At 41.7% G+C, this 23,175-nt stretch overlaps 2 protein-coding genes across 2 annotated transcripts in view; both read left to right on the top strand.

The window, feature by feature from the left end:
• The window catches only part of RYR2 (ryanodine receptor 2), a gene marked incomplete at its 5' end in the record, with an annotated part of 557,937 nt that extends 555,476 nt beyond the window's left edge, over nt 1-2,461 (top strand). The window contains 1 exon segment of the mRNA NM_001082757.1: nt 1,050-2,461. Within this exon segment, the coding sequence (NP_001076226.1) occupies nt 1,050-1,145 (96 nt within the window).
• On the top strand, nt 1,464-22,873 carry LOC103351031 (plasma membrane calcium-transporting ATPase 4-like). Its single transcript, XM_017347596.3, is given in 4 exon segments — nt 1,464-1,543; nt 19,848-20,035; nt 20,038-20,091; nt 20,094-22,873. Coding segments are annotated over 4 exon segments (3,102 nt in total).
• The last annotated feature ends 302 nt before the right edge of the window (nt 22,874-23,175 follow it).

The following is a 23,175-nucleotide window of genomic DNA, read 5'->3' as shown; positions in this document are numbered from 1 at the left end:
AAAAGAGGTAGAGAGACCCTAACGCAGAACCCCAACATTGACCTGAAGGTGTGTATTAAACAGCAAGGCAGTGGGAATTACTTTCAGATATCCATCATGGCATCTCGGTATAAAATTCCTGTTGTCTTGGGTGATTGTGGAAAAGATTGTCTTTGTTGAAAGAGTAAAATTCTAATTTTACATAAAAGGTGAACTTTTTTCACTTGAAAATGTTAGATTTGGGTTCTGAATACCCTGTTTTAAGAAAATTGAGTGTTCTTAATTATAATATTCTTGACTGGTTAATCAGACAGCAGATGATTTCAAGGGAACTTCACCCTACAGTATTATGATCAGTAAAAACTGACAGAATGTTGAATGCGTAACATTTCTAAGATGTTTGGAATTCCACAAGTGTTCACCACAAATTATTAATAGCTTGAATTTAAAGAAGACACTTAATAAAATATACCACATCCCATAAAAGCATCCCACAAATATACTTCATGGTTATTATATTGTGGTCAAGATGAAGATTGGTGATTTTGTTTATTAGAAGTAAATAGGGGGCCAGCACCGCAGCTTACTAGGCTAATCCTCCGCCTTGCAGCGCCAGCACACCAGGTTCTAGTCCCAGTCGGGGCGCTGGATTCTGTCCCGGTTGCCCCTCTTCCAGGCCATTTCTCTGCTGTGGCCAGGGAGTGCAGCTGAGGATGGCCCAAGTGCTTGGGCCCTGCACCCCATGGGAGACCAGGATAAGTACCTAGCTTCTGCCATCGGATCAGCGCGGAGCGCCGGCCGCAGCGCACTGGCCACAGCGGCCATTGGAGGGTGAAACAACGGCAAAGGAAGACCTTTCTCTCTGTCTCTCTCTCTCACTGTCCACTCTGCCTGTCAAAAAAAAAAAAAAAAAAAAAAAAAAAAAAGAAGTCAATAGGGTCTGGTATATTTAGTTAAGAACTACCTAAATCAATTTGGACTTCTCCAATTACAGTGAGTTTCTATCATATATTTTGTGTTAGTACACCGATTTTTTGGAAAATACTAATGCATTTCCTTCACTTCTACAGGAATCCTATGTCTGGAAAATGTATCAAGAAAGGTGCTGGGAATTTTTCCCGGCAGGGGATTGTTTCCGGAAACAGTATGAAGACCAGCTAAATTAAACTGAGACCCTCAGCACCTCTGAAATCACCCCTGCCTTCTCTGTCTCTTCTCTTCCCCACCCCTTCCTGCGTGTTCTTGGAATCATCCTGCTGACTTCCTAAAGTGGAGGCATTGTGTGCTCTCTGGGAGCGTCCAGGCTCCCTTTCTGAACCTGACTGTTTTTCCCCCACCTCACACATTCTCTTTGAGACTAAAGACTGAAGAATAGTTTAAATTCATACACAGAGAAAACAAACTCTGGAAACAAAACCATTCTGGACACCGTCATAACACGCTCGCAGGTTTTCTTCTGAGACTCCTGGAAGTCTCCGTGAGCCATGGGGCCCTCACAGAGCAGCGTGGCAGCCACACTCACCCGGCCTCTTCATTTCACCATCCTGAAAGGAGCTGTCTCAAGGTCACAGAGCACTTGTAGCACTTAACAGATTGCTGTGGACACCAGTTTCGAAGGGAAATAGTGCCTTACTATATGTGGGTTGAGCTATGCAGAAGATACGTGCATGAAAAAACATCTCTATTTTCTTTATGTCAACCTTTTTTCTTTCTTAGTTCCATTGATTTTGTGAAATTTTTTCCCCTTTCTTCTTTCCTTAGATGGGGGAGGGTAAGAAAACGTTTGTTCACACCTTTTTACAAAGACGGGTGGGTGTCTCAGGATGGAGGGAGGCTCTTTCTCATTCTTCACATTCACCCTCCCCATGTGCTTCTGCTCTTATTTCGGTAATGTTCTGATGCAACGTTGCAACTTTATGAAATCTTTGTATGAAAACAAAACGACTGCAAAAAAATACACTTTCAAAAGAAATAATTCATTGCATGTTTATTATGCAAGTTTAAACGAACAAGAAAACCTTCAGAAGCAAGTTGATCAACATGAGAGAACTTTCATGATAATTATATTCATAGTAATAAAAGTGTTGTGGGCTTAATTGTATATTTGGAGCCAGTGTCATCCACCAACAATGTGATAACGTTATGAACTTGACAGTAGTTTTGGGTTTTTCTCTTTCTTTCGGCCACCTGTGATCAGTTGTTGATTAAGGACTTCGTTTTTCAGGCCATTTTTTAATATCAAAGCTGAAGCAATATCCATTCAGGGATTTCATCAGTTGCATCACAAAACATGGATGAGAATTTAAATCACTCCATTTTGTCCATTTTCAGTCCTTTTAAATGTAATGCTAATCTTTACAATTAAAAAGACAGATTCAGAATGGAAGCAAAGTCATTTTGCAAACATTGGAGCTCTTTTATTACAAGTCTGCTTGTTAATTTTAGAATTGTAAAACTGCTCTGATTAAACTATTTAACTAACTTTCTCATCTTTTTTCTCTGTTTCTTGTATAACTGGGACTGCGTGTCACTTGAGATGGGAGCTTTAAACTTGTGGTGGATAGAGCACATTTCCTAACTCTGCACTGAGACCTCTAATACTCGTTTTGCTTTGTTCTTTGGTAGCTGATCAACTCTGCTGTGGTTGTGATGACTGAGCCCCAAAGTCATCAATTACCTGGCTGCACCTGATCATTCCTCTTTGATGAGGTCATCCAGACCTCTTGAAATCTTCTAATGACAGAAGAAACAAGCAGTGTCTCCCAAATTGTTTAATTTTAGAAAGCTCTTCCTTGCTCAGGATAAATTTATTTCCCATAATAGTAGGGATCTATTTTCTTTCTTAATAAGAAAGAGAATTGGTACATTAGTAAGCAGTGTATCAAGCACTCAAATACCAGTTGAACCTTTTCTGTGTGCCAAGAATGGCGATGGGTACCAGGGATACTTTTTCTGTCATTTTATTCCTTATCAGCATGGTAGCAAAGCTCTGGGATCCATACTTTGCATTTGTCTTTAGGTATCGCTTTTATTTGAGAGAAGGAATAAATTTGGCCCTACCATGGGAATTTCCAGACTCTTTCCGGAGATGGTCTTATGCTTGGAAGAGTCTGAATAAAATTAATTAGGGTGGCTCCAGAAAACATAAAAAACAAAACAAAACAAAACACATGGCCCCTTGCTTTGAATCACTTCAGAGGAAGCATCTAGTGGAGAGGAATAAGTCTTTTTCCAGGCCATAAAGTCCACTGAGATAGTCAAGTCTCCTATTAATAATGCCCAGATTGGTGTTGACCCAAAACAGCAGTACAGGTGAGATGTGAATGAGTAGGTTTGTAGCTGTCCTTAGATTTTGCAGGCTTGTGTACATTGTTCTCACTGATGCTGTCAGCTTCCAAGTCTTGGGACAGAACCTAAGTATCTGAGGTGGATGTAGAAGTTGGGTAGAATTTGGGAAGAGGAAGCTTCTGTTGGCCAATGGGCTTTGCATACATGTCAGTTTTGGGGGCAGAGCAAAGGAACAGAGTTGGGGACCAGAGAATGCCTGGCTTCCCAGCCCATCGTTGGCTTTCCCTTCTCCAGGCCTCAGAAGGGATGAGGGAGCTCTCCTCATCAGCACTGTTAATTCCTCCAGGAAACATCTCAGTGAATCTGCACTGACCTTGGCTCTCCACTTCTCTCATTCAACTTAGGGCCCTCTGACCCAAACACAAGAAATGGAATCCTTTTAGAAACTTTATGTTATACCAATATCCAAATGTTCACGGAGGACATAATAACCGCTACCTATCAGCTTCAGTGCTTGCAGACATCATTCTGCCCTTCCTGTTTCATCTCTTCCTCTATTTTTCCTGGAAATAACTTTTGAACTGACCCCATAAGATAGGGTTAAGTCCACAGTTTAAGTTGATGCTTTCCAACTCTACTCTGGTCATGAGTGTCCAAAGGGTATTCCTGGGCGTTATTTTCATGTGTAGGAAGTAATTTGTTCTCAGCCCCACAAAACTCCTTTAAAAGCCCTATTGGAATGAAAACACTTTATGCCTGATTGTAAAAATCATACCCAGAAAAATTGTACAGTTCTTCACTATCTTGCTTTACTGAGAAAATGTTCATATTTTTCTTAAATTCCCATTTTCTTGGTGAATATAACAATATGGCCCCCATTTCTGGTAGGATCACTGAGTGATTCTCAGTGGTGATTACTTCATTTACACTGGACACAGTGAAAGAGAACCTTTTAAAAATGTATTATATGGACTCAAGCACATAATTCACGTGACCTGGACATGGAAAACACCTGGTTAGACATTCCCCAAAGTATTTGGTAAATATCTATTGTTTTGTGAAGAAGATGACCTCACCATCCCTTGCTAAAGACATTTTTGCCCAGCACTCTGGGATAGCTGTGGTAGAAGCTGGACAAAAAATGCATCTTGGTCATGATACAAGTGCTAGGATGATGGCACCTGGGTTTATAATCACCATAAGTATTAATAGCACACATTTCTAAACAGGACAAACATCTGTATCATAGCATCTAATATTATACAAATTGAATGGTGTTATTAATATGTATAGAAAACAGTAATTATATAAACCCTTGAAATTCCATGTTTCTCAAATCATTTATATATGTATATGTAGTCACAACTCAGTACAGAGACAGTGTAAAACAGTAGCTCTAATTTCCTTGTACACATAACATTTGAAGACTTCTAGAATGTTAGAGCTGAAAGGGATTTATGCTGTCACGTTTCAGGTGAAGCAATCCAGGCAGGTTAAATGGTTTGGTTGAAATCACAAGGTTAGTGGGAAGGCTGGAGCTTTTTCAAAGAAGCCAGGTTTTCCATTAATCTTTTTCCTAATACAACCAGAACGGTTTGAAAAATAATACCCTTCTCATGAACTAGCCAAAATGAAGCAGGAAAGCTGATACTTAGAAAAGTTTTCGATGAAATATCATCAGTGTTCAACATAGACATTCTGATTCTGTGATAGGGGAATTCTGAGAGTGACAGAATGAACAACTGGTTTCAAAATGCGCCATTGAACATAGCTATTTCTGAATATGGAGCCAAGTGTCAACTCTAGTCTAAGTAAGAAAGCTTCTGAAAGAATCTAGTTGTGGTTGTCATATTCATCATGATTAAAATCACTTGGGTTCATATTCCCTTATTAAAGACTGTGTGTCATTAATGAGGACAGGCTTTAAGGGACCCAGGAATCCTGTATGTTACTGTGCTGCTGGTGGTATAATTGCAAAAGGGCATCGGTTTGCCTTTCATGGCAGAGAAGAAAAACTTTTCCTCTATGCTGTTAATCCAGCCTGTAGAGGCCTGCAAATTAAAGTGACCAATGTTAGATTAACAAAAGAAAAGACAGATTTCTATTCAAGTGTGTGCCTAGGAATTTACAGAAAGATATGACACAAGGAGGCTATGAGAACCTGGGGCTAGGGCCTGTGCTGTAGTCCAGCTGGTTAAGCCAAGGCCTGAAGCACTGGCATCCCATATGGGAGCCAATTTGAGTTCTGGCTGCTCCACTTGTGATCCAGCTCCGTGATAATGTGCTTGAGAAAGTAATGGAGGATGACCCAAGTGCTTGGGCTCCTGCACCCATGTGGGGGACCTGGAAGAAGCTCCTGACTGCTGGCTTTGGCTTGGCCAAGCCCTCGCCATTGCAGCCATTTGTGGAGTGAACTAGTGGATGGAAGATACTTCTCTCTCTCTCTCTCCCCCTCCCTCCCTCCCTCCCTCCCTCTCTCTCTCTCCTTCTCACCCTCCCACCCTCTCTCCTTCTTACCCTCTCTCCCTCTCTGCCTCTCCTCTCTTTCTCCCTCTCTCTCTTTCTCTCCCTCTCTCCCTCTCCTCTCTTTCTCCCCCCCTCTTCTTCTCTCTGTAACTCTGCCTTTCAAAAAGATAAATAAAAGAAGACAAATCTGGGATTTACATTAAATCTTAATAAGGAAGAGGGTAGGGCAGAGGGGGCACTTCTGTGAGAACAGATAACCTCTGTGTAGGTGTAAAGAAAGGACGCCTAAGGAAGAATGACTTTCTGGAAAGATAAATGTCCTCTTAACAGAACAGATGAGAGTTTTCCAACATTGTCTGGGTGTGGTGCTTACTCCTGTCTCCAAGAAGAGAAGATTAGAGTTTCTCTCGGGGAAGGGATTTATGATGATTAAATTCTTTGGGGAGGCTGTACTTTGCATCAGATAAGGAATTTAATGAACTCAAATGCCTTCAGCTCAAAGTAATTTTTATGGCACAGTGGCTTATTCTAGACCCATTCACTCATCAACTCCTACACACCCATAAAGTGTTCCAACTCCTTTTAAACATCATTAATTTTATGTTTATTTTCTTCCAAGAAATCTGTGACCTTGATGTATGTACACTCTTTATTAACCATTGCTAAATAGGTCCTAAAATTGTTGATTGTAGAGAAAAGAATTCACTTTCTTAGACCTGGTTAACATTACCAGCTGCTATAAAATATAATGTTCCCAATGTAAAAGATCCCATATCAACAGGTAAGCAGAAACTCGAGTTAACAATTGTTTTTAAAGGCCACCAAATCTGAATGTTCTTGTACATTGTAATTTGGATTACCTGCAGTTTTGAACTTTGTTTCAAGTATATTAGATATAGCTCATGTTTCATATGTAAATTGAAAAATATAGGCATAGGCAGGTGTACTATTAATAAGATTAGTGGATGATCTTGAGATGATTATACTATTGTGAGACAGAGGAATTCGAAGCATCTGTTTAAGCTTCTATTATTATGACCAACCATAAGGCCTCTGTCCTACACAAAAGAAAGATGAATGGAGCAAAACCCTGGACAAGTTATGTTATAAATTCATAAGATTTCATGGCCAGAACTGTCAATTTATTCTTCACATACTTATATACGTGAAGAAAAAAAAGCAACTATTTAGACTGTGTTTTTACCAGTGAGGTAAATTGATAGAAACTCATCATTTCTTTTAAGGAGTATACATTGTGAAAGAGTTGTCTCTATATAAAAATGTCATGAAGGCTAAGTTCCAGAATGAGCTGAATCTAAGTATGACACACACAATAAATAGTTTATATTCCATACTTGGCATAATCACAAGAGAGGAACTATTTCCTGTTTATCCTGAGTAGGCCCTACATGACATATCATCTTAGTCTTGGTTCCCTTGAATCTGACCTGAAGTAGGGAATAATGTGATTGTTCCTTACTGAGGCCAGCAGGATTGCAAGCATGAGGAAACAGGAAGTGGGCTGAATAAGGTTAGGCAGCAGTGCAGATGAATGTTCTCCTGCGCTTGTGTCTGCTCCACTGAAGCGAGGAAGAGAAAAACTTCATGGCAGATGTGCCCAGTCGGCATGATAGGACTTCATAAACCATTCTATGCAAATAAAATGCCTTCAAGTAGTCCATGGGAGGGAGAAAGGACAAGAAGGAAGCAGTTACTTCTTTTCCATCTCCAGTTTCCCATCAGTCAAACCTCACCCCAAGGCATACAAGTCCTCCACACGCTGGACTGAATCACCTGACTTTGAGGAGTGCGTTGTGGACGCCAGATCCATATCCTGAAAGGGGCAGTCGTATCTCAAGCTGAAAGAGGCAGAAGGAGGCAGAAACCCACAGTGTAGTAGCCTGCCTGGCTGCACAAGGGGTGGGGAGGTCACAACGAGAGGTGGCTCAATGTACTGAAAAATGACAGATTGGCCACCCTCCAGCAAACAAACGTGAGGTCTTGAAAAAAAGTTGTCTGGTGCAGAAAACTAAGGTGGAGCCAGTGGCTGGAGGCTCAGGAAGTAGGTGGTACCGAAGCAATCTGAAGAGGCCCATGAGGTTCAGGACTGATATTTGTGCTTGTTGTACCATTTTTTCTTTGGTGTTTTATGTTTGAAAGACCTAACAATGAAAAATGAGTGACACAGGAAACATACATTCTAAGTTTGGAGAATACGGCATAATGTCAGCAGGTCACAGAAAGAGCAAAATTTTCTTAACATGTACTTGACTCCCATTTTCTTCAACAAATAGAATGGCAGAGTTAATTAGCTGGATAAAAAACATAGGTGATCTATCCGTCAAATTTGAAAAATACAAATTTCCAAAGATGTTATAGAAAAAAATTCCTTTTTTACTCTAAGAAGTCAGATAGAACCACTTGATAGAAGTAATACAAAGATGGAATTTGTTCAACTTTCTAACGATCCTTCTTTCCACTAGTTACCTAATGGGTTAGGCAACTACTGGAAGTTTAGTGCTTACTTGTAGTAAGAAGTATTTAAGTCGAGGCTGCATGGTCATTTTTCAGTATTCCTAGAAAATATATTCTCAGTATATACAGGTGCATAAAAATCATCTGAGAATTTGTAAGTAATACAGACTCCTCAGCCATACCCCAAAATATTCTGATTTTGGAATCCAGGTGAGGTCAGAGAATATGCATTTTAAATAAATGCCATTCTCCACCAATGCACAAAGCTTTGATATAAGTGTTTAACAAAATAAAGTTGAAGGAAACATTGCATTAGTGGTTCTATGTTTCTAAGGCTTATTGCACCGAGTCTGTGGCTCATTGCACCAAGTCTACATTGTATGTCTATGGTTGCTGCACTAAAAGCTGTTTGATGTTTACATGATTCACTGGCCTTTGGCTGTGGTGTGTAAGAGACCATTAGCTTAGGAGTCAGGTGGCCTGAATTCCAACCCCTTCTCTAGCATGTACTAGCAATATGCCTTTGGTAAATTTGTTCAACCTTCATTGACGAATCCGTTTAACCAAACTACAACTGGATTAGCTTATCTTATACCTAATAGCAGAAATTCTGAGTATCAAAAGTGAGAAGAAATTGGAGCGTGTTTGGTGTAGTAGTTAGGCTTCTTTTTGGATGCCTCTGTTAGATATCGAGCACCCTGGGCTAAGTCCTGGCTCTACTCCAGGTCCCAGCTTCCTGCTGATGTGCACCCTGAGAAACAGCCGGTGATTGGTCAAGTACTTGGGTCACTGCCTCCCACATGGTAACGGATTGAGTTCTGGTCTCCTGGCTTTGGGCGGGTCCAGGTTTGGATGCTGGAGTTTTGAGGGGGAGTGTACCAAATGAAAAGATTCTCTTTCCCTCTCTGCCTTTCAAATATATGAACTACATAATTTTATTTTTAAAAAAATCAAAGAATTTTCTCAAAATAACAAAATAAGATTTCATGGAAGATAATCAGCATTTCTTTTTTTTAACTTTTATTTAATGAATATAAATTCCAAAGTACAGCTTATGGATTACAATGGCTTCCCCCTCATAATGTCCCTCCCATCCGCAACCCTCCCCTTTCCCGCTCCCTCTCCCCTTCCATTCACATCAAGATTCATTTTCAATTCTCTTTATATACAGAAGATCAGTTTAGCATATATTAAGTAAAGATTTCAACAGTTTTCTCCCACACAGAAACATAAGGTGAAAAATACTGTTTGAGTAGTAGTTATAGCATTAAATCACAATGTACAGCACATTAAGGACAGAGATCCTACATGAGGAGTAAGTGCACAGTGACTCCTGTTGTTGACTTAACAAATTGACACTCTTGTTTATGGCATCAGTAATCACCCTAGGCTCTTGTCATGAGTTGCCAAGGCTATGGAAGCCTTTTGAGTTCACCGACTCTGATCATATTCAGACAAGGTCGTAGTCAAAGTGGAAAGTGGAATTTTTCTAGGAGCATGAAGAAAACCTGTCTGTTCAGTATATAGTAAATGTAAAACTTTAAAAACTTTTAAAACTGCTTAACCTCTGAATAATTATATGATTAGGAAAGTCTATAGTAGTATATCTCTCTATAATTCTGATGGCTTAATTTGCTTCTACTTTATTCTCTGTGGTTGTAAAAGAGAATGTTTAGCTTTTGTGTTTATGTTCTTGTGTGTGGGGGGTTGGGGATCTTTTTTGTGCCAAAGGGCATTTGGATATTTGTAGCATCATTCACGAGTCAAATAGTACAAAATTATCAGCTTAAAAATTAGCCTGCAGTGCTGGCATTGTAGCACAGCAGGTTAAGCCACCAGCTGCAATGCCTGCATCTCATGTGAGTGCTGATTCAAGTCCCAGCTGCACCACTTCTGATGCAGCTCCCTGCTAATGTGCTTGGGGAGACAGCAAAGGATGGCTCATGTGCTTGGGCCCCTGCCACCCATGAGGGAGGCCGTATGGAATTCCAGTCTCTTGGTTTTGGCCTGGCCAGATCCAGCCCTGACTATTGAAGCCATTTTAGGAGTAAACCAATGGATAGAAGATTCTCCCCCACCCCTCTGTGTGTGTGTGTGTGTCTTCCTATGTATCTCTGCCTTTCAAATGAATAACTAAATAAAAATATTTTTAAAAATTAGTCTGCTGTAGATTTATTACATTTCATGTCCTGCCTGCTGTTGTCTTGGGAGGGCACCAAGTAATTTCATGAGCCTTTTACTGCCCATGGGCCAGACATTCCCCACACCTGTCTTATAGTAATTTCAAGCTTGGTTATTATAGGATTCCTGTTGCTCCTCTGAGAGAATGCTGAAAGAGTAAGAACTGTGTTTCCTAGAGCAACTGAGTCCGTCCAGTTTGGAGACCCACAGAGAAGACAATCATTGACCACTTGCTTTGAATTTCATCTTTGGCCATGGTAGTGGAAATAAAGGTAACCACTGAGAAAGGGTCCACAAGGCTTTGGTTGAAGATCTAAATTGGAAGGGATGAGAGGAGATGGAAGTGATGATTTCTGTTTTCACAACCCTAACAAGAAAATTAAGACCAAAAGCCTGTTAGGAACTAGAGGCCAGGGACCACAATGAAAAGGAACCTGCAATTTATTGTTAGTCCCTCCTCCTCTTTTTATGAAAGGAAAACCCTTAGAAGGAAAATGGAAAATATTTCAAAAAGAATGGTAATTAAAATTGAACATATCAAAATTAATAGGATAAAGCTAAAGCAGAACAGAAAGTAAATTTATAGCACACAATGTTTGCATTATTTAAAAATACATGCTTAAAGTCTGTTGTCTAAGTTGCCTTATTTCCGGGTTCTAGTCCCGGTCGGGGTGCCGGATTCTTTCCCGGTTGCCCCTCTTCCAGGCCAGCTCTCTACTGTGGCCCGGAAAGGCAGTGGAGGATGGCCCAAGTGCTTGGGCCCTGCACCCCATGGGAGACCAGGAGAAGCATCTGGCTCCTGCCTTCGTATCAGCGTGGTGCGCCGGCCGCAGGGTGCCAGCCGTGGCGGCCATTGGAGGGTGAACCAACGGCAAAAGGAAGACCTTTCTCTCTCTCTCTCTCTCTCTCTCTCTCTCTCTCACTATCCACTCTGCCTGTCAAAAAATAAATAAATAAATAAATAAATAAATAAATTGCTCTATTTAGAAGCAAAAAATAAACAATGAAAATGAAACTCAAAGTAACTAAAAGGGAGAAATATAGAGACAATTAACAAAGATAAAAACTGATTCTTTGAAAGAACTATTATAAGTCTTTCAAGACATTATTGTTAAATTCCTAGCAAGACTGAACATGAAAAGTACAAGTTGCCAATATCATGATAAAAGATGGCCTATCATTACAGATACTAGATGTTAGAAGGGTAAGAAGTATTCTGAAAAACTACATGGCACTATATTTGACAGCTTAGGGTTTGGCTAACCAAAATGAACATATTCTTTTAAAATCCCATATCCAACTGACAAATTTACCTAAAAAATAAATTTGCTTTTATGTTAAAGTAATTGAATTTGATTTAAAAAAATTCCTTCAAAGATTTTTTACTAGTGAATTGCTTCAAACTGTGTTTCCTCTCTACTGTTTCAGTAGCCTTTTATTCTTGTTCCAGTTATCCTTGTATAAGAAGAGGCTTCTACAGTTGAAACAGGGTCATAAATGAAATAATCATGTCCTTGACTTTGTGATTGTTGTGGGGTCCATAGTTGACTTAAGATGGTCCATCAGAAGTAAGCTGCAGAATTTTGTTTTGTTGTTGCAGGATGTGACGTCACCTCTCCTCCTAGATGTGAATGACAGCCGTTATACCTCTGCTAGCTTAGACAGTCATTTTGGGATCATGGGATAAGTAAGTCCGAGAATGATGCTGACAGCAGGTGGAAAGCAGAGGAGAGAACCACAGAGAAATACAATTGCAATCTTGACATTATCCACATGAACCTCAGAAGTCTTTTCATACATCTTTTCATGTAAATAAAACCACAATATTTTTATTATTGTTTAACTCATTGAAACAGAATTTTCTGTCACTTTCAATAAGAAGTGTCTGAACAGATTATATTTTAGGGCTGTGCATTTAATCCCTAAAACCTCGAAATATGTTTTAATACATAGTAGAGCAAGCCCTCTATCACTTCTCATCCCTAAAAACACTCTTGGTTTTCCTAATGCTTTAATTCTTTCCAGATTAATCATTTAATAAAGTTCCATAGGATTTCCATTGGTGTGATAGTTAAGAATTTTATAAAAGGGCCAACGCCGCGGCTCACTAGGCTAATCCTCTGCCTTGCGGCACTGGCACACCAGGTTCTAGTCCCAGTCGGGGCACTGGATTCTGTCCCAGTTGCCCCTCTTCCAGGCCAGCTCTCTGCTGTGGCCAGGGAGTGCAGTGGAGGATGGCCCAAGTGCTTGGGCCCTGCACCCCATGGGAGACCAGGATAAGTACCTGGCTCCTGCCATCGGATCAGCGCGGTGCACCGGCCGCAGCGCTCTGGCCCATTGGAGGGTGAACCAATGGCAAACGGAAGACCTTTCTCTCCGTCTCTCTCTCACTGTCCACTCTGCCTGTCAAAAAAAAAAAAAAAAAAGAATTTTATAAAAATGATGAATTAATATTATAGAATTAACCTTTTTATGGTTTGTTGATTTCAAAACATACTTAATTCTCAGTTTATTTATATTATTTGCTATACCAAAATAACACAAATTCGATGGCTTAAATGCAAATTTATCATTTCGTAGTCCTGGAGGCTGGAAGTCTGAAACCAAGCTGTTGCCAGTACTGGCTCCTCTGATACCATGGAGGTAGGGTGGCTGTTTCCCACCTCTTTCCTACATCCTGATTGTTCTCTGGTCACATCCCTTGGTTTGTAGATCTCTGTCTTCATCTTTACTTTGCATTCTCCATGTGTGTGTTGGTCTCTTTTTATCCATATTGTCCCTTTTATAAAGACATCAATATCCAAATGAGGCCACATTCTGAGGTTACAAGAGACTAGCATATGTTATGCTGAAAGAGCATAGTTCAACCTATAATAGTGCTGAAGTAAACACACTGTTTCTTCATAAAGATTAGTGTTTCTCAACTGAGCATTCAAAATACAATCTTTGGTGTTGGTAAATTCTGTATAAGAACTTAAAATTTTAGTTTTTCACCTCAAAAACACTAATAGTCAACTTTTCATTCATGCTGGTTAGTTTTTCTTACTTCAAACAGCAACAGTGACAACAATATGTTGTCTGAATTAGGGAGACATTTCTGGGAATCTGGGGAAATTAATTCTGTTAAGAGTAAGAGTACCAGAAAGAACAGAGCTGCGAGTGGTCAGGGCAGAATTGAGGCCAGGAAAAGAAGCACCTGAAAGAACATTGCCCCGCTGGGGACAGAAGAGACAGGAGTCAGAAGCGGATGTAGAGATGTAAAGATTCAAGGTGTAGAAAGGACTTGAATCACTGTTACTGGCTTTCATGAGCAAAGCAGGAAGCCAGGGAACAAGGAATGCAGGCCTTAGAAGCTGAAGATGACCCTGGCCACAGCCAATGAGGAAACAGAAACATTTGTCCTACAGCTACACAGAAGTAAATTCTGCCAATGACCTGAATGATTTGGAAGTGTACTTTTCTTAAATTCTAAAAAAAAAAAAAAAAAAAAAAAAAAAGGAAGGCAGCCTCTGACAGCATGAGGTCAACCTTGTAGAACACAAAGCATAGAAGCAGATGAGTCACTCTGGGTCAAGACTTCTGACCTACAAACTATGAGATAATGAATTATTCTTGTTTTCATATGCCAGATTTGTAGTGATTTTTATGACAGCAACAGAAAATGTAGACTAATAGAGACATAAAATACAGTGTCTGAGATGAAAAATATATGAGATAGAATTAACAGAAGTTTAGACTGCAAAAAAAGACTAGTGCACTAGAAGAAATAGCAACCAAAACTACTCAAAATAAAACAGGAAAAAACTGAAAATAGGAACTTAATGAAAAAAACACAGGCATGTGTATACACAAACATACACACAACCACTATGATCTCAATAGATGCAGAAAAAAACATTTAACAAAACCCAACACCTTATCACAATAGAAACTCAACAGCAAAGAAATAGAAAGGAACTTCCTCAACCTGATAACAGCAACTATGAGAATCTCAATTGACATCACACTTAATGCTGAAAATAAAAACAGCATTCCTCTTTGCACTGGATGTCCTATCCAGGGAAATCAAGCAAGAAAAATAAATAAAAATATCCAGATTGAAAAGGAAGGCAGGAAATGAAAATTTACACAGATATACATCCATATATTTATTTCTATAAGATCATGAATTCACATTAATCCCTTCATTCCACTACCACAGAGTTCACTCTAATTTCTGCCCCTCTGTTTTCCTATGTGCCCCTTCTCCATCAGTTAGTGAGCTGGTTCCCTTTATCCTCCATAGACTTACTTATTGGACTAAAACTCCTTCCATGCAACCCATCACCCTGTGGGTGAAGGGGTCCAAGGTCTTGGGCCATCTTCTGTTGCTTTCTCAGGCATGTTAGCAGGGAGTTGGATTGGAATTGGAGCAGACAGGTTTCAAACCAGTGCCCATATGGGATGCTGACACTGCAAGTGGCAACTTACCTGCTACACCACAGCACCAGCCCCCTTCAACAATTTTTTAAAATATTTATTTGAAAGGCAGAGTTACACAGAGGAGAGACAGAGATTTTTCATCCACTGATTCACTCTCCAAATGGTGGCAATGTCCAGGGCTAAACCAAGCTGAAGGCAGCAGCTAAGAGCCAGAAGCTTCTTCTGGATCTCCCTCATGGGTGGCAGAGGCTCAAGGACTTGGCCCATCTTCCTCTAACTTCCCGTTCACATTAGCAGAGAGCTGGAACAGAAGTAGAGTAGGTAGGACTTGAATTAGTGGCCATATGGAGTGCCAGTGCTTCAGGCCATGGTTGAACTTGTCACACCACAGCTCCAGCTCCAACAATGAAATAAATAAATAAATAAATAAATAAATAAATAAATTTTAGGTGTTTCAGTCGTGCAATAAAAGAACTATCACAGAGACAACAACACAGGTGAATCTCACAGTGAAATAATTTAGATATACAGACACAAATGTTGTATGAGTCCAAAGGGACAAAAGTAACCCATGGTTTAAGCCACCTCTGGGTGAAATGAGGGGTCTGTGACTGTAAAGGAGCACTGCTTGGCTCTTGAAACTCTAGTAGCATCACCCTTATTGATCTGTGTAGGCGTTCTTTATTTGCATATCATTTTGTGATCATTTAGCCATACAATCATTTCTAAAGATTGTTTCCATGTTTCACTTCATACTTTTGTTTGTTTTACCTGATAAGTAAAATAAAAATAATTTCTTTGTACTTTGTAGGAATTATTAAATAGCACCCTACTGAAACTTTCTTTAAAGCAAAGTTTTTGTGTTTTATTTACTAAAAAGTGAACTCTTGAAGGTAAGTGTTGCCGTCTTAGTTTGCTTTGATTCAGCAGTATTTAAACTCTTTTTAAATAAGTTACAGGTGTTTGATATATGTTTGTTAAATTAATAGATGACTTTAGCCTTTTAAATTTGTGATGTGAGTGCAATATCAAGTTCTATCCTACAAAAATGTCTTCTGATTGACTTTGGTCTCTTGGCTGTCTTGCAGAGCCTCTGTCAGATTGGCCTTAGTTTAATCTGCTTTTGGCTGTGGATTAAATCCTCAGGATCTTGGGACTTTTCCTTGTAAGGCAACCATACAAACTGGGTCAAGAGTCTCATGGAACTCTCTGTGGTACTGAAATTGTTTCTGCCTTGGAGGCTTTGCAACCTAATTAACAGCACTGGAGAAGGAAAAAGAGCCAGGGAAAAGAAATGGAACAGAGTTAAAGATCTGCAGCTTGTGTTAGCACTGAGTTCCAGCATGGATGTCTCCCTGAGGATCACTAACGGAGGAGAGGAGCAGTGAGCTGTTGTAAAGCAGCCTTGTGAGTCCTGTTTGACGCCACCCTTAGTTTGTTCTGGTCCTAACACAATTATACCACAACCACATTTCACCAAGTTGAGACAACTTGACTATTTAATTGAAGGAGATAGATAAATGAAAACATAAATGAATAGGGGACAGGGTTGCATTGCGTAAGAAGTACAATTCTGATTTTATCCTTACTCAACTTTCATTCCAAAACTTTTCTAAACTTTACTCTTACTTCTTGTATGCACAGTTTCTTTTGTCTTTATTTGGTCCAAAGAGTCTACTGCGATGGCTATGTGATATTAATTATTTTGGATTTCAATAAATCAAAGATTTATTTACTTGAAAGGCAGAGTTATGAGAGAGAGAAAGAGAGAGAGAGAGAGATATCTTCCATCTGCTAGTTTATGCCCCAAATGGTCACAATGGCCAAGACTGGGCTAGGCTGAAGTCAGGAACCAATAGCTTCATCTGGGTCTTCCATGTGGGTGCAGCAGCCTAAGCACTTGGAGCATTTTGTACTGCTTTCTCAAGTGTATTAGCAGTACACTGGATTGGAAGTGGAACAGCCAGGACTCAAACCAGCATCTATATGGGATGCCATTGTCACAGCATCATCTAAACCTGCTGCACCACAATGGTGGCCCTTGGATCTTAATTAATCCATAAAGTTGTATTTTCATAGCTACTTTTAAAATGTGATTTTCTTCTGATTTTGTTCTCACATTTTGAATTTGTTTGGAAAATGGGGGAATAGACAAATTTTAAGTTTTAACTACTCTCCATATATTTTAAAATTATTTTAGTACACATTTTATTAACCATCAGAGTAGTGTAGAAAGAATGTGGCTTTTCTTATTGGTGGCTAAATGTTATGAAACTCCAAGTGTATTTCACAGTCCTATTAGTAATACACATTAGAACAGAGACTAAAGATTTGGTATTAAGCATTCCAGGTGTGGTTTTAAGCATCACTACTTCACTCACTCATTCATTCAGCACATAGTTACCAAATGCCTTCTTTTTGCTGGACATTGGGCAATGTTTTTTGAACATGGTGATGAACAAAACAGAATAAGGTGTGTTTTCTAACCTGCTTAAATCTCAAATTCCTCCCCTTAGAATGAAGTTAACAGTATCCTATTCCATTACTCAGTTGTGGGAATTAAATGGGGTTAAATACTCAATGTTACTATGTACCTGAACAATGGTCAGTGAATATTAATCTTTATCATATTTTTCAGTTGTCTACATCCAATGACAAAACATGCAGTACGTTAAATGCATTGACTGCTTAGTGTTTTCAGTTGCTTCATAGTCTAAAGTAATTCAAGGTCTAATTGAGCCAGTCTTGTAATTATAGCAATCTTTACAGTAGGATTGTAATAAATTGTGCATTTCCTTTAGGTACAAAAGAGAACATTTATGGTCATTTCTATTCATTGGCCATTTGATGGGCTTATAGATGCTGACAAGCTTTAAGGGCTTTATTTGTGTTCCCTTATTGGAGTTTCTCTTCCATTTGATTTGCATTTGTATTCCCTTAGTGTGTCCAAATCAACCATATGTATAGCATACATAAATGCTCATAGCGAATTACTTATTTTTAAATTTCCCTTTATGAGAATTTGGAGAAGGCAGCTGATCACATTTATAAACATGTTGGCGCTGATTTTATGAGCATCTTCATCTCCTCATCTTACTTTTCTTGTTACTCCCAAGCTGTTTGAACTTTTTGTCATGTTTCCAACTCCAGAAATGCAAAGGTTAAACTTCTGAGTCATTATTGACGCAGGGAAGTAAAATCATGTCTTTTGTTTCTTATCCTTAAAAATTTTTGTTGAGTTGCAACCAAATATACCCATATCTTGCAGATAAATCCCTCATTCACACAAATGTGGTTTTTGCATAACTTTCTTGTCAATATAATGTGTGCAGCCTCTAACAAAGTTTCTAAATTGCCCTTTTTCTGAATACCACAACCTTGTTCACTCTCCCTCAACACTTTATATTCTGCTTTGCTTCCCGTGCTATCCCATGATGATTAGTCTTCGGAATGCTCCTTTCTAATTTTAGTCCTGCCCCCAACATCATGTCTTCAACCTATACCTAGCTGCTTCACTGAAATATTCCATCTCGTCTTCCTTTCCCCACCGACATTCCACAGTGTCAGTTAGAACACCAATTTCACCTTAATTTCCATTGCCTTTGATTAGAAACAGCATAGAAAAACACTGTGCTTTTTTGGTATTCTATATTAACATCCACATATCAGAGAAAACATGATATTTGTCTTTTTGGGAACAGGTTTTTTTCTACTTTTTACTTGTTGAACATTATGGTTAGTGGTGTATTAAGCCTGTGATTATAAAATACATTGAAAGTATGTTATGGCAAAAATTAAAAACAAGAAGAAAGGAGGGAATGAGGATGATTGAGGGAGAGAAGGAAGTATGATTATCTTCTTAGAATTGTATCTATGAAATACATAAAGTCTGTTCTTTTTAACAAACAGAAGCCATTTGTATATTTTTAAAAGTGTATTCTCCTCCAGAGATTCAGTTGCAATGCAATTGAAAGTTTAGGAATTAAATTGAGTATTTTGAGGCTAATAAACCATAATATCATCCTGATTCTATGTGTTCTTCATAAAAACCTCCTCAGAGATAAAGAAATCAGTTGATGAAAACTGCTACCACATATCTTCAGTTCACATGGTAAGTGGCTCATGTTTCTGTGGCTTGAAGAGAGGTTTTCCACAAGAAAATGCACTGTGTTTCTTTGTTAGCATAGGTGGTGAAGGTCATGTTTTCTCTACAGATTTGAATATAAACCTCCTCTTGTCAATTACTATAGGTCTTATTTTTAACCAGAGTCAAGTAATTGATTTCCGAGGACACTCTGGCAGTGACATACTTGCTGTCTTAGTGTCATTTCCCCTTGCTCTTTAGATACTTGATTAGCCACCATGTGATAAATATATAAATGAAATCCCTGCCCTCAAAGATTTTGTACATTTTAATCCAGATTCTATGTTACTTTTGTTACACCAAAAAGATACAAAAACGCTACCCTTGGATCACATTCAAGCCACTTCAGAAGCTTACATTAATTTTGTGCGTTGCAGAGGGACATTATTCTTCTAAATCTCATCTATTGTGTAAGGAGCATTTCTTCCTCTGCCTCCATCATACAGGGTTTGGAGTCACCCAGATCTCTGTTCCAAAGGGCATTTATAGGCCATGGCAGAAGATATTTGGGCAGTCATTTGCTTCTGTGGGACTGTAGCAAAATGAATATTGTGTCCATATTAAGTCCCAAATGCTTTACAAGACATGTCATCACTGTTAGCAATTAAGATATGGTACCCATTCCTCTCCAACTCAATACACCTCTTAAATGTCCTTTTAAATGTATTCTATTGTATTTTTAAAAGCTAATTCAAATGACTTTAGAGAATTTTGCTGTTCTTTGAAATAATCAACAGGAACCAGAGTATCATTAAGTAGTTTGGGGAGTCATTTTTTATTTTCTTTCTTTTTTTTTTCTCTTTGTGCTCAGGTGTGGGGTGGGGTGGGGTTCAAACACACTTGGGAGCAGCTGATGTGACAGTGGCAAGTCGCATCATCGCCTTACGGGGAGAGCAGATGAGAATGGGCGCAGGGGAAGCAGGGCTTGGGGTCCTAGAACGAGCGTTCACACAGAGGTCTCCAGGCTGTACAGAGGGCTGCCGGCCGACAGAGTCTTGATCCAGGGGAATGACCTGAAGAATGACGAGAGCTCTCTCACGGGGGAGTCCGACCACGTCCGGAAGTCCCTGGACAAAGACCCATGCTGCTCTCAGGGACCCATGTCATAGAAGGCTCTGGCCGGATGGTGGTGACCGCTTTGGTGTCAACTCGCAGACCGGGATCATCTTCACTCTGCTGGGGGCCAGTGAGGATGACGAGGAGGAGATGAAGAAGAAAGGTAAAAAACAAGGAGTCCCTGAAAATCACAACAAAACAAAGACCCAGGACGCTGTGGCCCTGGAGATCCAGCCACTCAGCAGCCAGGAGGGGGCCGACAACGAGGACAAGGACAAGAAGGCCAGCAAGGTGCACAAGAAGAAGTCGGTGCTGCAGGGCAAGCTGACGCGCCTGGCCGTCCAGATCAGGAAAGCCGGTCTCATCATGTCCGCCGTGACCTTCGTCATCCTGATCCTGTACTTCATGATCGACAACTTCGTGATCCAGGGCAGACCGTGGCTCACCGAGTGCACCCCCGTCTATATCCAGTACTTCATCAAGTTCTTCATCATCGGCGTCACCGTGCTGGTGGTGGCTGTGCCCAAGGGGCTGCTGCTGGCTGTCACCATCTCCCTGGCCAACTCTGTAAAGAAAATGATGAAAGACAACAACCTGGTGCGGCACCTGGATGCCTGTGAGACGATGGGCAATGCCACGGCCATCTGCTCCAACAAGACCGGCATGCTGACCATGAACCGCATGACTGTGGTGCAGGCCTACATTGGGGGCACCCACTACCACCAGGTGCCCAGCCCCGACGTCTTCCTGCCCAAGGTCCTGGACCACATCGTCAATGGCATTGCCATCAACAGCGCTTACACATCCAAGATCCTGCCTCCGGAGAAGGAGGGAGGCCTGCCGCGGCAGGTGAGCAACAAGACCGAGTGTGATCTGCTGGGCTTTGTCGCAGATCTGAAGCAGAACTACCAGGCGGTGTGCAACGAGGTGCCCGAGGAGCAGCTCTACAAGGTGTACACCTTCAACTCGTTGCGCAAGTCCATGAGCACAGTCGTCCGGAAGCCTGCCGGCGGCTTCCACATGTACAGCAAGGGCGCCTCGGAGATCATGCTTCGCAAGTGCAATCGGATCCTGGACAAGAAGGGGGAGGCGGTCCCGTTCAAGAACAAGGGCTGCTACGACAAGGTGCACAGTGTCATTGAACCCATGGCCTGCAAGGGGCTGCGCACCATCTGCATAGCCTACTGGGACTTCGATGACGCTGAGCCCTCCTGGGACAACGAGAGCAAGGTCCTCACCGAGCTCACCTGCATTGCCATCATGGGCATTGAGGACCCTGTGCACCCAGAGGTCCCAGAAGCTATCGCCAAATGCAAGCGAGCTGGCATCACTGTCAGAATGGTGACCAGGGACAATGTCAACACAGCCCGAGCCATCGCCACCAAATGTGGCATCCTGACATCTGGTGATGACTTCCTGTGCTTAGAAGGCAAAGAATTCAACTGACTCATTCGCAATGAAAAGGGAGAGGTAGAACAAGAGAAGCTGCACAAGATCTAACCCAAGCTTTGGGTCCTGGCCTGGTCCTTGCCCACAGACAAGCACACGCTGGTGAAAGGCATCATTGACAGCACCGTTGGGGATCAGCGGCAGGTGGTGGCTGTCACCAGTGATGGCACAAACGATGGGCCGGCCCTCAAGAAGGCAGACGTTGGTTTTACCATGGGGATTGCAGGCACAGACATGGCAAAGGAAGCCTCGGACATCATCCTCACTGATGACAACTTCACCAACATTGTCAAGGCCGTGATGTGGGGGCGGAACGTCTACAACAGCATCTCCAAGTTCCTGCAGTTCCAGCTCACCATCAACATGGTGGCCGTGATCATGGCCTTCACGGGTACCTGCATCACTCAGGACTCCCCACTGAAAGCCATGCAGATGCTGTGGGTGAACCTGATCATGGACACTTTCGCTTCACTGGCCCTGGCCGCCGAGCCCCCCACCGACGCACTGCTGAGGCAGCGCCCCTACCGCCGAAACAAGCCCCTGATCTCGCGGACCATGATGAAGAACATCCTGGGCCACGCCGTCTATCAGCTCACCGTCATCTTTTTCCTGGTCTTTGCTGGTGAGAAATTCTTCAACATTGACAATAGGAGGAAGGCCCCACTCCACTCGCTGCCCAGACAGCACTACACCATCGTTTTCAACACCTTCGTGCTGATGCAGCTCTTCAACGAGATCAACTCCCGCAAGATCCATGGCGAGAGGAACGTGTTCGCCGGCATGTACCACAACCTCAACTTCTGCTCGGTGGTCCTGGGCACGTTCATCAGCCAGGTTCTCATTGTGGAATCTGGGGGCAAGCCCTTCAGTTGCACAAAGCTCAGCCTGTTGCAGTGGCTGTGGTGTCTCTTCATTGGGATTGGAGAACTCCTGTGGGGCCAGATCATCTCTACGATACCCACGCAATCCCTGAAGTTCCTGAAGGAGGCCGGGCACAGCACCACCAAGGAGGAGATCAGCAAGGATGCCGAGGGGCTGGATGAGATCGACCACGCCAAGATGGAGCTGCGCCGAGGCCAGATCCTCTGGTTCCAGGGCCTGAACCGGATCCAGACCCAGATCAAGGTGGTCAGAGCATTCCATAGCTCCCTCCACGAAAGCATTCAGAAGCCCAGGAACCAGAACTCCATCCACAACTTCATGACCCACCCTGAATTCGCCATAGATGAGGAGTCGCCGCAAACACCCTTCCTAGATAAGCAGGATGACAGTCTGCACGAGGCCCTGGACTCTGGGTCCAAGGTGTTCCCGCCGGACGGTGACAAAAACAACAACGCGGTGGACTGCAAGCCATCGCCAGCCGCCGCATCCCGCTCCGACAGCCCTCTGTACAGCCTGGAGACCTCCGTGTGAACTGCTTCTCCTTGCTCCAGTCCTTGAAGGCGGTCACCAGCACCACGATGATCACCGAGAACAGGATGGCTGCCCCCTCGATCCAGCCGGCTTCTGCCTCCCCTTCATCCTCCGCGCTTTGTGCAACCTGACCACATAGCTCATTTTCTCCACTGGGCGGGCAATAGAAGGACAGGACCAAGGAGATGATGGCCGAGATCTCCAGGATGATGAGGGTGACGTCTTGAAGGGTTTCCCACACCAACTCCAAGAAGGTCTTGGGCTTTTTTTGGGGGGGGATCAGGTTCTGCCCAAACACCTGC

This window comes from Oryctolagus cuniculus, chromosome 13 (genome assembly GCF_964237555.1).
Source record: "Oryctolagus cuniculus chromosome 13, mOryCun1.1, whole genome shotgun sequence".
In the NCBI taxonomy this organism is placed as follows: domain Eukaryota; kingdom Metazoa; phylum Chordata; class Mammalia; order Lagomorpha; family Leporidae; genus Oryctolagus; species Oryctolagus cuniculus.
The sequence above is the reverse complement of the archived record's forward strand: the minus strand, read 5'-3'. Positions and strand labels throughout refer to the sequence as shown.